A 17,728-nucleotide genomic window follows, 5' to 3' on the forward strand; every position below is an offset into this window, starting at 1 on the left:
TCCATATTCGTCCTTAATTATATATAGCTCCCATTTAATCGATCCCCAGATTTGACTTTCGGAACCTATTGGAGGAACAAAATTCATCCGATTCGTTTGAAATTTGGTACATTGCGCTAGTATATGGCCGCTAACAACCATGCCAATATTGGTCCATATCGGTCTATAGTTATATATAGCCGATCCCCAATCACATAAAAATTGGTCCATATCGCCAAAAATATCTACCAAATCTTTATTTCACTAGAAAATTTTGTCATAATTTTATTATTGTAGAAAATTTTGTCAAAATTTTATTTCCATAGAAAATTTTGTCAAAATTTTATTTCTATAAAAAAATTTGTCAAAATTTTATTTCTCTAGAAATTTTGTCAAAATTTTATTACTAAAGAAAATTTTGTCAAAATTTTATTTCTATACACAATTTTGTCATATAGAAAATTTTGTCAAAATTTTATTTCTATAGAAAATTTTATCAAAATTTTATTTCTATAGAAAATTTTATCAAAATTTTATTTCTATAGAAGAATTTGCCAAAATTTTATTCCTATAGCAAATTTTGTCAAAATGTTATTTCTATAGACAATTTTATCAAAATTTTATTTCTATAGAAAAATTTGCCAAAATTTTAGTTCTATAAAAAATTTTCTCAAAATTTTATTTCTATAGAAAATTTTCTCAAAATTTTATTTCTATAGAAAATGTTGTCTAAATTTTTGTTAAAATTTTATTTCTACAGAATATTGTATCAAAATTTTATTTCTACATAAATTTTTGTCGAAATATCATTTCTATAAAAAATGTTGTCAAAATTTTATTTCTATACAAAATTTTGTCAAAATTTTATTTTTTTTTTTGGAAAATTTTGTAAAGTTTTATTTCTATAGAAAATTTTGTCAAAATTCTATTTCAATAGAGAATTTTGTCAACATTTTATTTCTATAGAAAATTTTGTCATAATTTTATTTCTATAGAAAATTTTGTCATAATTTTATTTCTATAGAAAAGTTTGTCAAAATTTTATTTCTATAGAAAATTTTGTCATAATTTTATTTCTATAGAAAAGTTTGTCAAAATTTTATTTCTATAGAAATTTAATTTAAATTTTCTCAAAATTTTATTTCTATAGAAAATTTTGTCATAATTTTATTTCGTTATTGTTGTTTTTTTGATCTCAGCTTAAAGCCATGTATTGACTAAACTACAAGTGTAGCTTAACCAACAGAGGAAAAGTATGCTTGTCAAATTTATTTGGGCAAAGCCCTATAGACTGCAAGATGGTTGGATGTACAGCTGTTTCGGAATTACCACATTCCTCATCAGCATCCTCTACTTGCAGCAAAACTATCAACCAATTATCAGAATAAATTCGGGTAATTCACTCAACCCAAAGTGAACTACACTTGCACCTCCCGAAAAAGGGTTTGATAGTCGGCTACTGCCTAAACAAATTTGCCAGCATATCTCTTTTCCTTTGCCAAACTCAAATCATCGATTTGAATGTATTTGGCTGGGTTTGTTTTTGAGCGTGCTTCCTCTATCTTCAATCTTCTATAGAAAATTTTCTCAAAATTTTATTTCTATAGAAAATTTGTCAAAATTTTATTTCCATAGAAAATTATGTCTAAATTTTATTTCTACAGAATATTGTATCAACATTTTATTTCTACATAAATTTTTGTCAAAATATCATTCCTATAAAAAATGTTGTCACAATTTTATTTCTATACAAAATTTTGTAAATTTTTTTTTTTTTTTGAAAATTTTGTAAGGTTTTATTTCTATAGAAAATTTTGTCAAAATTTTATTTCAATAGACAATTTTGTCAAAATTTTCTGTAGAAATAAAATTTTGTCAAAATTTTATTTCTATAGAAGATTTTGTCAAAATTTTATTTATATAGAAAATTTTGTCAAAATTTCATTTCCGTAGAAAATTTTGTCAACATTTTATTTCTATAGAAATTTAATTTAGATTTTCAAATTAATGGTTCTTCAAGACCTCGAGCTTGAAGAACCATTAATTTATAATTCTAACAAAAAGGTCGACCAAAAATCAAACAAAAACTAATAATTTAGATTTTCTCAAAATTTTATTTCTATAGAAAATTTTGTCAAAATTTTATTTCCATAGAAAATTATGTCTAAATTTTATTTCTACAGAATATTGTATCAAAATTTTATTTCTACATAAATTTTTGTCAAAATATCATTTCTATAAAAAATGTTGTCAAAATTTTATTTCTATACAAAATTTTGTCAAAATTTTATTTTTTTTTTTTTTTTTTTGAAAATTTTGTAAGGTTTTATTTCTATAGAAAATTTTGTCAAAATTTTCTATGATAAAATGACACTCCTCCAAAATAATAACATCATCATTAAAGTCTTATCTTCAATGAGTTGACAATGATCTCCGTCAAGTGTTATAGAAAAATCCAGCTTCCGGCTAATTTGAAACTTGAATATATATTCGCAAGGTAATCGATTACACTTATCCGGCAACAATAACACCAAACACATTTTCGGTGTTATGTTAATTCATTTAATTTAGCCTGAGGTGCTACAAATAATAACCATAACATTGGCGGTTGTTTTTTTATCTTTTTTTTACAAAGTTTACAAAACAAAGATAATTAACATTCGTGATTGACATTGAAGAGATCACCATATTTGTATTTGAATAGTAACAAAATGCAATTCAACAAAAAATGATAGCCGTTACTGCTTCCAATATTAATTAATAATTGTATTTATTTTTCTTCGCTTTCCCAAACAAACAAACAAATGATATAGCCACTGATTGTGCGGTTCCTATTGAAAAAAGGAAAAGTCTATGGTATTGGAACCCATTCATTCCATTGTATTTCATATATTTATTATAATATGAAGAAAAAACATTTTTGGCATTTTATATTTTGGCAAACAATCGTCAAATATGCCACAACAATACAAAATAAATAACAAAACTGCAAACAACATCACAAACAAAAATTCCAAATCATGAATTATTCAAGATTTTCGAAACCGGTTTAGATTTATAACCTGGCTTGTCTTGGCGATTTTTTGTTTTTGCCTTATACCTACGTCTGAAAAGTACATGCATACCGAAGAATATGGGGTTACCCATTGTCAATAGATTCAACGATAAAAGATGAAGTGATGTGATATCATTCATTGTTGTCTCTCTCTCATGTTGTTAGGATGGATGAAAGTGCAAATTAATGTCTAGAAATTGTTTAGAAAACGATTTAATATTGAAAAGGTGCAAAATAACAAATAGAAATTATAGAATAAAAAAAAACAACTACGGAAAGTTAATGATTTCCCATGTAAATCATGTAGATGATATTCAGTAACTTGAGAGTTTCCAAGAAGCAATAGATTTGTATGTTGAATTTTGAAGGAGGAAAAAAATGTACCATAATTAAATAGCTTTAACCCACAATGAAACTCTTTCAATGTGTGTTAAAAGTTCTTCTGACACATACACAGATTTAGGTGCATAAATATAATGAATAAATTAAAGACAATTATAACAAGTGAGTACAGTAGAAATTCGGGAGAGGCCGATTTCCTTATTTAAGAAAATTAAATTTATGGCAGCTTTATCTCAATCTGAACTGAAATGTCTGATATAAGGAGCTATAGTTGATTTGGCACCTTCGGAGTTAGTCTAAATAGGTTTGGGAGATAAAGCGTATTTCCATATTTATGAAAAGATCAGGAATTTCTGCTCAGATTGAGATAGATGTCTATGTAAGCAGAAATGTCTCATATTAGTAGCTATAGTTGATTCTGCACCTACAGAGTTAGTATGTCACTAATCTATTCTTAAACAAGTATATACGGCCGTAAGTTCGGCCAGGCCGAAGCTTATGTACCCTCCACCTTGGATTGCGTAGAAACTTCTACTAAACACTGCCATCCACAATCGAATTACTTGAGTTGCGGTAACGCTTGCCGATGGCAAGGTATCTTAAAACCTGCTAACACCGTCTTCTAAATTGTAAGTAAGTCCATATGTGGTATATATTAAATTAAAAAAGACCGATTAAATACATATATAATTCAGTTTGACAAAATTTTCTATAGAAATAAAGTTATGACAAAATTTTCTATAGAAATGCAATTTTAACAAAATTTTCGATAGAAATGAAATTTTGACAAACTTTTCTATAGAAATAAAATTTTGACAAAATTTTCTATAGAAATAAAATTTTGACAAAATTTTTTATTGAAATAACATTTTGACAAAATTTTCTATAGAAATAAAGTTTTGACTAACTTTTCTATAGAAATAAAGTTTTGACAAAATTTTTTATAGAAATGCAAATTTAACAAAATTTTCGATAGAAATAAAATTTTGACAAAATTTTCTATAGAAATAAAATTTTGACAAAATTTTCTATAGAAATAAAATTTTAACAAAATTATCTATAGAAAAAAAAATTGAGAAAATTTTCTAAAGAAATAAAGTTTTGACAAAATTTTTTATAGAAATGCAATTTTAACAAAATTTTCGATAGAAATAAAATTTTAACAAAATTTTCTATAGAAATAAAAATTTGAGAAAATTTTCTATAGAAATGAAGTTTTAACAAAATTTTCGATAGAAATAAAATTTTAACAAAATTTTTTATTGAAATAAAGTTTTGACAAAATTTTCTATAGAAATAAAATTTTGACAAAATTTTCTATAGAAATAAAACTTTGACAAAATTTTCTATAGAAATAAAGTTTTGACAAAATTTTCTATAGAAATAAAATTTTGACAAAATTTTCTATAGAAATGAAATTTTAACAAAATTTTCGATAGAAATACAATTTTAACAAAATTTTTTATTGAAATAACATTTTGACAAAATTTTCTATAGAAATGAAATTTTACCACTTCAGGATCCAAAAAGAACATTTTCACTACTTTTTTGGCGACGCTTTTTTTGTTGGGATGTTAAGGATATTGAAATGTATAATTATATTTGATAACATAATTTCATAAACTAACATCTACAAAGCATTTAAATATACGTTATGATCAATAAATTATCGGTATGTTTATAAAGCAAAAACATGAATCAATCTTAGATCACGAATTATAATTTAGTTCTTATTTAGTTTTTTTTTTTATAAATTAAGGTAATTGACCTTTGTCAAAACATATATTTATGTTTTCATTTTTTCTTGTTTTGTTTTAAAGTTTAGCTTAACAGCTGGGATTGGGATTGATTGACATCAAATTTTCAATATGCAATTCAAACATGTTCGTTCACAAGGCTCGATAGATTGCCCACTTAGTTTGCTGTGGTCGTCGTGCCTCGAGTAAATTGAATATCTGTCAGGGCCATCTATCCACGATCATATTGGCAATTGATATTATACCAGTATACCATGTATTGGCATTTCAATATTCAAAGTGAATAGTAAAGAAAATAAAAACAAAAAATGCAAACATTTGCTATTAATTTATAAAAATCAAAATAATATTGACATTGTAAATGTCTAAAATGGGATTTGATTAGGAAGTCTGATAGTAAAAATCCAATTAAAAGTCACTATATATAAAATTGTAAAATAATTCGTAAAGGTTCGTGAAACTATGATTATGAGGTTACGTTCATAGATAAGAACAAAGAATCTTAGTTTCATGAATTATCCTTGGGAGCTGACCTTTGCCATTACAAAAACAAGTAAGGAAAGTCTAAAGTCGGGCGGGGCCGACTATATCATACCCTAAACCACCATTACAGAATTAGTAATCATAAGCATTTGTGGGGTAACATATAGGTCTGGGAGATAAACCGCAGTTGCATATTTAAGAAAATTAAGGGGTACATGTTTATGGGTGCTTTGTGTCAATCTGACTATAGCTCATAGTCAATGTTGCCAGGGAAAATGTTCGGTTTACCCTACAAGGACAAAAAAGTTCCCTACTTTCCTATACATTCCCAAACAATTTTCCCTACTATATTTTTCGTTAAATTTAAAAAATGTTACAAAACAAAAATGGTTCTAAGTACTTTACTATCTTAAAACATGAATATGCAACGTATATAACTTAGAATATAAATTTGTATTTATTACCACCACGGTTGCCACAGTTGGTAGAATTCTACCCAAATTAGTAATCTTTTTTGTTAAATCTCTATAAAAATAAAATTTTGCAAAAAGTTTCTATAAACAAATTTTTGTGAGAAATTTTTCTATAGAAATAAAATTTTAACAATAAATTTTATAGAAATAAAATTTTAAGAAAAAATTCCACAGAAATAAAATTTTGAGAAATTTTTTTATAGAAATAATATTTTGAAAAAAATTTCTATAGAAATACAATTTTGACAAAATGTTCTATAGAAGTAAAATGTTGACAAAATTCTCTACAGGAATAAAGTTTACCACACATTGTTAAATATCAAGCCTTGCCGGCTTCTAATTTCCTCCTCTAGAGCCACCAAAATGTAAAAATTATTACAAAATGTGAAAATGTCCTACATTGTGGCCCTACGTCCCTACAAGACGCTAAATATTAGAAAAACCCTACATATAGGGAATTTCCCCTACTTCTAGCAACACTGGCTGTGTTGATATTGCGCCTACGGAGTTAGTATGCCACTAATATTGAGCCCATTATTAAAAAAGAGAAAATCGTTAAATTAGTGTGGGTAATAAATACAAATTTGTAAAAATCGAGCAATATTCTTATGTAAGAGCTACAAGTACGTATAAGTTTTGATCGATTTTGATCGAAATTTGAAATTTGAGTAATATTGGTTAATAAATAAGAGTACTATGGCCAAATTTGGGAAAATCGAGCGATGCATATATATGGAAGCTATATCTAAATCTGAACCAATTTGCATAATATTTTGCGGGTTTAATTAATACCACAAAAGGTTACCTTGTGCAAGATTTGAGTAAGATCAGTTAAGAAATGAGGCCTGTTGGTCAAACATAAGGTTATTAGGGGCGAATTTTTCAAAATCGGGTGATACATATATGGGAGCTATATCTACATCTGAACCGATTTCGATGAAATTTTGCACATATAGTTAGTACTATAGAGGACTGGATCTAGCCAACTTTTAGTAGGTTAGGTTAGGTGGCAGCCCGATGTATCAGGCTCACTTAGACTATTCAGTCCATTGTGATACCACATTGGTGAACTTCTCTCTTATCACTGAGTGCTGCCCGATTCCATGTTAAGCTCAATGACAAGGGACCTCCTTTTTATAGCCGTGTCCGAACGGCGTTCCACATTGCAGTGAAACCACTTAGAGAAGCTTTGAAACCCTCAGAAATGTCACCAGCATTACTGAGGTGGAATAATCCACCGCTGAAAAACTTTTAGTAAGATCGGTTAATAAATAAGGGTTTTATGGCCAAATTTGTGAAAATCGGGCTATGCATATATATGGGAGCTATATCTAAATCTGAACCGATTTCGATGATTTTTTGCACATATAGTTAGTGCTATAGAAGACAACATTTAGCCAAATTTGAGTAAGATCGGTTGATAAATAAGGGTTTTATGGCCAAATTTAGAAAAATCGGGCGGAACATATATATGGGAGCTATAGCTAAATCTGAACCGATTTCGATGTTTTTTTGCACATATAGTTAGTGCTACAGAAGATTATATGTAGCCAACTTTGAGTAAGATCGGTTGATAAATAAAAGTTTTGTGCCCAATTTTGGGGAAATCGGGCGATACATATATATGAGAGCTATATCTAAATCTGAACCGATTTGGATGAAATTTTGCAGACTTGAAGGGCGATGGAAAATATTACCTTTTACCAAATTTGGTGACGATCCGTTGGAAAAAAAAGCGCAACGTGACCCCATTTGTCGAAATCGGGCGATACATATATATGGGAGCTATATCTAAATTTGATCCGATTTCTTCCAAATTCAATAGCGTTCGTCTTTGTGCCCAAAAAGCTCTCTGTACTAAATTTCATCAAAATCGGTTAATAATTGCGACCGGAATCCTGTGAACAACAAATACATGGACAGACGGACGGACGGACACCAAGCGCTAGATCGACTCAGGAGGTGATTCTGAGTCGATCGGAATATATTTTATGGGGTCTAAAATCAATATTTCTGGTAGGCACATTTTTTGGCCGATCAAACTTATTATACCCTGACCACTATGTGGTTTAGGGTATAATGAAACGTAAACTGTTAGAAAAATCTTTATAATATTAATGAAATTCGTCATTAAAATTTAGGCAACAAACTTATGGTAGATATATGCATTATACTTACTCGGCTTAGGGCGGGCTGTTAAAACAAAATAAAAGAATTTTCAATATTAATATCGAAATTACTTATATGGTTTTAGGACAGCACAAACTACCTTTAAATCAACAACAACGTGCATACGGTGAGACAACAACAAGGTAATACTAAAAATTCTACAGTGAAGAAGAAAATCATAAAATATGTTCGTATTTAAAAATTTCAACATACACAATTAGTTTTCAAAAAAAAAAAAAAACAACGTAACTACTGCTTAGTTTTATCAGTGGGAAAAAAGTATTAAAAAAATAATAAATAGCCTAGAAGAAATAAACAACAAATGTTATAATTTTAAAAATGTTTAATACTAAATTAATTGTCGGAACTACTTCCTAGAAATCTACACAAAAATACAAACTGTAATTGTTTAACTATATTTTAGTTCATGGAATTTAGTAGGATCTACAATATAAGAAAATATCCTTGACTTTATTTATTTTTTCTGTACGTTAGTTAAACGAACGAAAAAAAAATTAATAAATAAATAGATAATAAAAGCAGAATAAATTCTACCCGGTTTAATTTTCGATGAAAAAGGTTTCATTTAAAGGTGGGTATTAAGTTCGAGTTTAGCCGCCAAAATCGTCATTTTTTCACGAATACTTTTCTTTAATAATCCATTTTAAGGAATACAAACTTTGTGAAAATTTGCTTTGGGATATTCCCCATCAAGTTATAATGAAATCTGCAACAAATATGTATAATTTTAAGACTTTGTTTTACTGTTTTAGTTTTCACTTTAGTGAAAATTAGCGGCTAAACTCGAACTTAATACTCACCTTAATTCGAAGACGTTTTCATTTGATTCGGAAAATGAAAAAAAAACATCATCAAAATAGTTCCAATTAAAAAGTTGATTGTAGTTGAAAATTTTTTCAATTAATAAATTAATTGACACAATAAACTTTTTAATCAATATTGAAACATTAAGTTAATTTAGTCAATGATTGAAAATTTTACAATTTTTTAATTAAAAAATTAATTGATACATTTAATCAATATCGAAAGACTAAGTCAATTAAAACAAGTATAGGAAATAAAATAAAATAAAATTTGAACAAAATTTTCTATGAAAGTAAAATTTTGACAAATTTTTTTTTAGAAATAAAATTTTGACATAATTTTTTTAGAAATCAAATTTTGATAAAATTTTCTGTAGATATACAATTTTGATAAAATTTTTTATAGAAATAAAATTTTGAGAAAATTTTCTAAAGAAATACAATTTTGAAACAAAAATTTCTAAAGTTATAAAATTTTGAGAAAATGTTCTATAAATTCAATATCTTTAAAAAAAATTAATTGTCGTGTAAGGTCATACTAAAATTTTCTTTAAATTTTGAAAAATTTTTTAATTTTGACAAAATTTATTTAGAAATCAAATTTTGACAAAATTTTCTGTTGATATACTATTTTGATAAAATTTTTTATAGAAATAAAATGTTGAGACAATTTTCTAAAGAAATAAAATTTTGAAACAACAATTTATAAAATTTTGAGAAGATGTTCTATAAATTCAATATCTTTAAAAAAATTAATTTTCGTGTTAGGTCATACTACAATTTTCTTTAAATTGTGGTAGATTATTTTAGGCAGTAGTGGCAACCGTGGATATCTTTTTACTTCAAAAATAGAATAATTTCTATATGAATAATTTCTACCGAATTTGGAAATTAATTTAAGAATTGTTTCTTAAAGGTATCATTATTTCAATTCTCTGCTTCTTTGACTCAGAATCAATACTAAAACAAGTATTACTTAGTAGAAAGTCGGGCGGGGCCGACTATATCATACCCTAAACCACCATTACAGAATTAGTAATCATAAGCATTTGTGGGGTAACATATAGGTCTGGGAGATAAACCGCAGTTGCATATTTAAGAAAATTAAGGAGTACATGTCTATGGGTGCTTTGTGTCAATCTGACTATAGCTCATAGTCAATGTTGCCACGGAAAATGTTCGGTTTACCCTACGAGGACAAAAAAGTTCCCTACTTTCCCAAACAATTTTCCCTACTATATTTTTCGTTAAATTTAAAAAAAAAAATTACAAAACAAAAATGGTTCTAAGCAGGGATCCGGAGCGGTCCATTTTTTTCGCTCCGCTCCGCTCCCGCTCCGGAGAAAAAAAAAACGCTCCGCTCCGAGAAAAAAAAAATCGCTCCGCTCCGCTCCACGCTCCGCTCCACGCTCCGCTCCACGCTCCGCTCCGCTCCTCTTCGAGAAAATTATAGTACAAAAATTGTATTATTTGTTCAATTGAGTTTTATTTTATTTAGAAAAATCGGGCGGTACATATATGGGAGCTATAGCTAAATCTGAACCGATTTCGATGATTTTTTGCACATATAGTTAGTGCTATAGAAGATTACATTTCGCCAACTTTGAGTAAGATCGGTTAATAAAAAAAGGGTTTTATGACCTAATTTAACAAAATCGGGCGATACATATATTTGGGACCTATATCTAAATCTGAACCGATTTCGATGAAATTTTCAGACTTAAAGGGTGATACAGAAGATTATTTTGTGCTAAATTTGACGACGATCGGTTAGTAAAAAAAGTGCAACGTGACCCCATTCGTCGAAATCGGGCAATACATATATATGGGAGCTATATCTAAATTTGATCCGATTTCTTCCAAATTCAATAACGTTCGTCCTTGTGCCCAAAAAAACTCCCTGTACCAAATTTCATCAAAATCGGTTAATAATTGCGACCGAAATCCTGTGAACAACAAATACATGGACAAACGGACGGGTGGACGGACGGACGCCAAGCGCTAGATCGACTCAGGAGGTGATTCTGAGTCGATCGGTATATATTTTATGGGGTCTAAAATCAATATTTCTTGTAGGCACATTTTTTGGCAGATCAAACTTATTATACCCTAACCACTATGTGGTTTAGGGTATAATGACTTTAAAACAATGTGTTGAAATATTTTATTAATTTTGAAGATTTTTTCAGAAATATTAAATCCATTTTGACTTCATTAAAACGAAATTTGCATTCATGTTAGGATACACATTTTTATGTCGAATCACTTAGCTATAAGGACAAACAGACTTCATTGAAAAGTTTAGAGACTTTTAGACAAGGAAAAACTTTATTTCAGAGAAATACGTCTTCTATTCTAAGCAAAATTCGTATTCGTATTTTAAGCATGTGAAATATTTGGCCTCCCGACAATATTCTTTGCGGTGCACCATCTACTATTTAATATGTGATAGAAACCAAATTTATGAAAATGGACCAAAATGGACCAAATTCTGTTTGGTCTGACCATCGGACCAAATTTAAAAATTAGAAATCTTTTGGACCAATTTTGGTCCGATCGGACCAAAACGGCAACGCTGATTGGAATTGAAAGTCTATACACAGAGTATAAGTAACTACTCTCCGAAAGTTTTTTTTTGTTTTGCAACAGACGTAGAGAAGAGGTTTTGTTATATTTGTAATGTGTGTGTGTATGTTTATGTTTGTAACAACCTCCATCGACATCAGTCCGTGGTATACCTACGAATATTCTTACTCAGATCTAGTGTTACCTAATTTCGCTTTTTTCCCCTTTATTGTATAATAAATGTATATGCGCACATTTTTCAACCAAAATTGAAACTATCCATAATTTTAATTAAATTTTCGAGAACTAATATCAGAAATAAGAGAATGCTAGGATATAGTACAATAGTAAAGCAAATATGAATGTCCTTACACTGAAAAAAAGCATGCCCGGTTCCAAAGATTTTGTCTTTACTTTAACAGTTTGGGTATTAATTCCGAGCCAAAGAAGCGGAGAATACAAGTAAGGATACTTTAAAGACGTAATTCTCTTTTAAATTTGGGGGTTATGTACTTGCTTCTAGGAAGCAAATGTTAATTTTTCATTTTTTTAGATTTTTTTCGTCAGTTGTTATCAAAATCCTTTAAAAACGAGTTAACGAGTTATTTTTTTTCCATATTAAGACTCGACTTCCAGTAGAAATTATGCTATGTTTCAAGGAAAAAGCGTCTTTAAAATAAAGTGTTGAAAAACATGTCTTATTTTTTAACGATTTTTTGAGATGCAAAAAGGAAACAAATTTAAAGACAATTTTATTAATTTTAAAGAATTTTTCTTAATTATTAAAGTCACGTTGACCTTACCTCTTTCATGTTATGATACACATTTTTAAGTAAAATCACTTAATTATAAGGACAGTACAACTTCATTCAAAAGTTTATTGCCTTTTGGACAAGAAAAAAACTTTATTTTAGAGAAATACGACTTCCATGTTAAGCAAAATTTGCATTCTTATTCTAAGGACATGGAATCTTTGACTTCACGACAATATTTTTTCAGTGTAGAAAACTAAAAAATTAAATATAAATAAGATCGTTTAATTGCATTTATTTGACGTTCATTACAACCATCTTTGTAGTAATACGGGATGAAATTGATCGAAAGTACTGTTGTTACTTTTACAACACATACTAGAGATATGTTTTGACATTTGCCGTTTTTGAAAAGAATTACTAAAAAACACGTTGTGTTTTCCCCAATGTACGTACGTACAAAAATACATATCGTACGTTTTAAACGTTTGCTCACACTACGCTAAGTACTAGCTAAATTTGAAATTACCTACACAGTGTAATTTCAAAGTTACACATTTCATTCAAGTAATATTTTATTCGGAGCGGAGCGGTTTTTCATTTGGAAACCGCTCCGCTCCCGCTCCGCTCCGGATTTTAGAAATGCCGCTCCCGCTCCGCTCCCGCTCCGGCTAAAAAAGGGCTTGCTCCGCTCCGCTCCACGCTCCGCTCCGGATCCCTGGTTCTAAGTACTTTATTATCTTAAAACATGAATATGCAACGTATATAACTTAGAATATAAATTTGTATTACCACCACGGTTGCCACAGTTGGTAGAATTCTACCCAAATTAGTAATCTTTTTTGTTAAATCTCTATAAAAATAAAATTTTGCAAAAAGTTTCTATAAACAAATTTTTGTGAGAAATTTTTCTATAGAAATAAAATTTTAACAATAAATTTTATAGAAATAAAATTTTAAGAAAAAATTCCACAGAAATAAAATTTTGAGAAAATTTTTTATAGAAATAATATTTTGAAAAAAAATTCTATAGAAATACAATTTTGACAAAATGTTCTATAGAAGTAAAATGTTGACAAAATTCTCTACAGGAATAAAGTTTACCACACATTGTTAAATATCAAGCCTTGCCGGCTTCTAATTTCCTCCTCTAGAGCCACCAAAATGTAAAAATTATTACAAAATGTGAAAATGTCCTACATTGTGGCCCTACGTCCCTACAAGACGCTAAATATTAGAAAAATCCTACATATAGGGAATTTCCCCTACTTCTAGCAACACTGGCTATGTTGATATTGCGCCTACGGAGTTAGTATGCCACTAATATTGAGCCCATTATTAAAAAAGAGATAAACGTTAAATTAGTGTGGGTAATAAATACAAATTTGTAAAAATCGAGCAATATTCTTATGTAAGAGCTACAAGTACGTATAAGTTTTGATCGAATTTGATCGATTTTGATCGAAATTTGAAATTTGAGTAACATTGGTTAATAAATAAGAGTATTATGGCCAAATTTGGGAAAATCGAGCGATGCATATATATATAAGCTATATCTAAATCTGAACCAATTTGCATAATATTTTGCGGGTTTGATTAATACCACAAAAGGTTACCTTGTGCAAGATTTAAGTAAGATCAGTTAAGAAATGAGGCCTATATGGTCAAACATAAGGTTATTAGGGGCGAATTTTTCAAAATCGGGTGATACATATATGGGAGCTATATCTACATCTGAACCGATTTCGATGAAATTTTGCACATATAGTTAGTACTATAGAGGACTGGATCTAGCCAACTTTTAGTAAGATCGGTTAATAAATAAGGGTTCTATGGCCAAATTTGGGAAAATCGGTCTATACATATATATGGGAGCTATATCTAAATCTGAACCGATTTCGATGATTGTTTGCATATGTAGTTAGTGCTACAGAAGACTACATTTAGCCAAATTTGGGTAAGAATGGTTGATAAATAAGGGTTTTATGGCCAAATTTAGAAAAATCGGGCGGTACATATATATGGGAGCTATAGCTAAATCTGAACCGATTTCGATGATTTTTTGCACATATAGTTAGTGCTATAGAAGATTATATTTAGCCAACTTTGAGTAAGATCGGTTGATAAATAAAGGTTTTGTGGCCAAATTTGGGAAAATCGGGCGATACATATATATGAGAGCTATATCTAAATCTGAACCGATTTGGATGAAATTTTGCAGACTTGAAGAGCGATGGAAACGATTACATCTTGCCAAATTTGGTGACGATCCGTTTGAAAAAACGCGCAACATGGCCCTATTTGTCGAAATCGGGCGATACATATATATGGGAGCTATATCTAAATTTGATCCGATTTCTTCCAAATTCAATAGGGTTCTTCCTTGTGCCCAAAAAACTCCCTGTACCAAATTTCATCAAAGTCGGTTAATAATTGCGACCGGAATCCTGTGAACAACAAATACAGACAGACGGACGGACGGACACCAAGCGCTAGATCGACTCAGGAGGTGATACTGAGTCGATCGGTATATATTTTGTGGGGTCTAAAATCAATATTTCTGGTAGGCACATTTTTTGGCCGATCAAACTTATTATACCCTGACCACTATGTGGTTTAGGGTATAATCATTAGTGTAGAGACCAAAATCTTTGAAACCGGACACGTTTTTGTTTTCAATAAAAAAAAAAATAAATATTTCATGATTTCGTAATTAATGCCTGAAATCAGATTTTATTGTTTACATTTAATTATCTTGACATGATTTATTGATTGATCTGCATCTTCTAAGGGACGAACCTTCCATAATTAATATCAGACAGCAGGTCTGTTGGTCTCATACTCATCATCTACATGTAAGTGATTAATATTGAATTTATTATACTTCAGCTTAAAAAACAAAGTGTATACTATATAAAAATTGCAAATGAAAATATCTACACTTTTATTACCATTATTTTTCATATTAAATTTTTGTGTTGAAATTTCACAAGCATTCAATATTATTGTCTAATTCATATTTTCAATATGTCTTTGTCTATGTCTATTGCATTTCAAACAAAAAAAATTCCTTTAAATCATGTAATAAAAAAGTCAATGTAACAACAACAATGGCTGTAACCAGACAATTGTTATGAACAGAAAAAATCCATAGCAACTGCTACACATCATCCCACAGAATTGATGATTTGCAATCTTATTAGCCAAAGGAAAAATAAACAACCAAAAAATGCAAACGACATTTTTTTTTTGAATGTGAAACAGTAGTAGTGGTGTAACAATAGGAATATAAATTCAACTTAAACAAAGATGTTACACTAGTCTACAATAAAATATCCGGATTGATTCATATTCACATACACTCAAAAAAAAAGAACCCTATATTTCACTAAAGCTGATTTAATTCTATTTTAGTTCATGGAATTATTACGTTTTAATAAAGTTTCCCTGACGTTAATTTTTTGCGTACGTTAGTTAATAAAACTAAAATAGAGGAAAAAATTATACGCAAAGGAAGTATAAAGATTAACTAAATTCGGGTCTCCCACAAAATAGTTCAGAATTTCTTAAAATTTTTAAAATTTACCAGTAATAAGCCCGTCATGAACTTCGTATGGTACTAAATACATTTTTGCAATTTTTAACTCCAATTTTTTCATTCAAACTTCGAAATTTTCTTTAACAAGTGAAAAAAATGAATTATGTCTAATAAATTTTCTTGAATTTATCGAAAATAATTTACTTAGTTTTGTGAAATCGGCGTGACATCCGCGTGTCTATTACAGTTTAGTTAAAAATTTCTAAAATTAATATATTTTTTCTAAAACTAACTAAAATTTTCTTTCCTGGTGGGTTCACTGTTTTTTCAGTGTAATATTGATTAAAGGAAATCCACCTTCTTATCCATCATATGGTAAATCTTTGTTATTGTAATAATTGAAATCAATTGAATTTAATTTAGTGTTATAAATGTACTTTTTTTAATATTTTTTAAATTTAGTTTAATTTAATTATATAATTGAATTTAGTTTGTTTTAATACGGTGTAATTTAATTTAATTTGTTTTTTTATTTAATGCGATGCAATTTGGTTTTGTTTAATAAAATTTTTACCATATATATTTTTTTTAATTTAAATAAATTAAATGTAATTTAATTTTATTTAATTTAGTATAGTAACTGAGGTAATTTACTACAGTTTAGTTTAAATTTAAATAAATAAATAAAAATAATTTTGTTTTAAATAAATTAAAATAGAAATATTTCAATTTTAAGTAAATTAAATTTACATTTTATAAATTTAATAAATTAAATGATATAAATAAATCACATTTTATTTACTATAGTATATTTTAAAATTTTTATTTTACTAATTTAATGAATCCGAACAGTTATTTCATTGTCACATTTTGCTTTAAAATTTTCTTAAAGAAAAAAATTGATAATATTATTTCTCGAATTTAAACAACTTAAATTAAATTTACAATAATATAATTTGGTTTATTTTATTATAGCCTAATTGATGTACTTTCATAATTTTAAATTTATTTTAAATTTAAAAAAATAAATTTTAAATAAAAAATATCTTTTAACCTGATTTTAATTATATTGAAATTTTAATTCAAAAGAATTCAATTTACTTTAATTTTAAAATCAGTTTAAGTTAGATAAGTTAAGATGTTTTAATTAAAGTTAACAGATTTAGTTTAATTCCACAAAATTAATATCTTAATTATATATTTTTTTATTAAAAAAAAATAAATACAATAAAAAGAATTATTTTGATTTAATACAAGTATATACGGCCGTAAGTTCGGCCAGGCCGAATCTTATGTACCCTCCACCATGGATTGCGTAGAAACTTCTACGAAAGACTGTCATCGACAATCGAATTACTTGGGTTGTGGTAACTTAAAACTTCTTAACATCGTTTTCTAAATTGTGAGTTAGTTCATACGTGGTATGTATTAGACAATACGTAGAGAGCCAGAATTGAAATATGGGGTCGCTTATACGGGGGCTATATACAATTATGAACTTGATATGGACCAATTTTTGTGTGATTGGGGATCGATTTATCTGATGGCTATATATAACTATACACCGATATGGACCTAGTTAGGCATGGTTGTTAACGGCCATATACTAGCACAATGTACCAAACTTCAACTGACTCGTATGAAATTTACTCCTCCAAGAGGCTCCAAAACCAAATCTCGGGATCGGTTTATATGGGGGCTATATATGATTATGGACTGATATGGATCACTTTTGGCATAGTTGTTAAATATCATATACTACCACCACGTACCAAATTTCAACCAGATCGT

General features: G+C 28.4%; 1 protein-coding gene across 5 annotated transcripts in view; it reads right to left on the minus strand.

The window, feature by feature from the left end:
- Nucleotides 1-17,728, minus strand: part of LOC142241983 (uncharacterized) — a 214,788-nt gene that overhangs the window by 130,753 nt on the left and 66,307 nt on the right. For 4 of the 5 annotated variants that reach the window (XM_075313890.1, XM_075313888.1, XM_075313887.1 and 1 more), the window contains one exon: nt 8,268-8,282. The exons of the other annotated variant lie outside the window; for it this stretch is intronic. In XM_075313890.1, coding sequence (XP_075170005.1) covers nt 8,268-8,282 — 15 coding nt within the window. The remainder of the gene's footprint in view (nt 1-8,267; nt 8,283-17,728) is intronic. 5 annotated transcript variants of the gene reach the window in all.

This window comes from Haematobia irritans, chromosome 5 (genome assembly GCF_050003625.1).
Source record: "Haematobia irritans isolate KBUSLIRL chromosome 5, ASM5000362v1, whole genome shotgun sequence".
NCBI lineage: Eukaryota > Metazoa > Arthropoda > Insecta > Diptera > Muscidae > Haematobia > Haematobia irritans.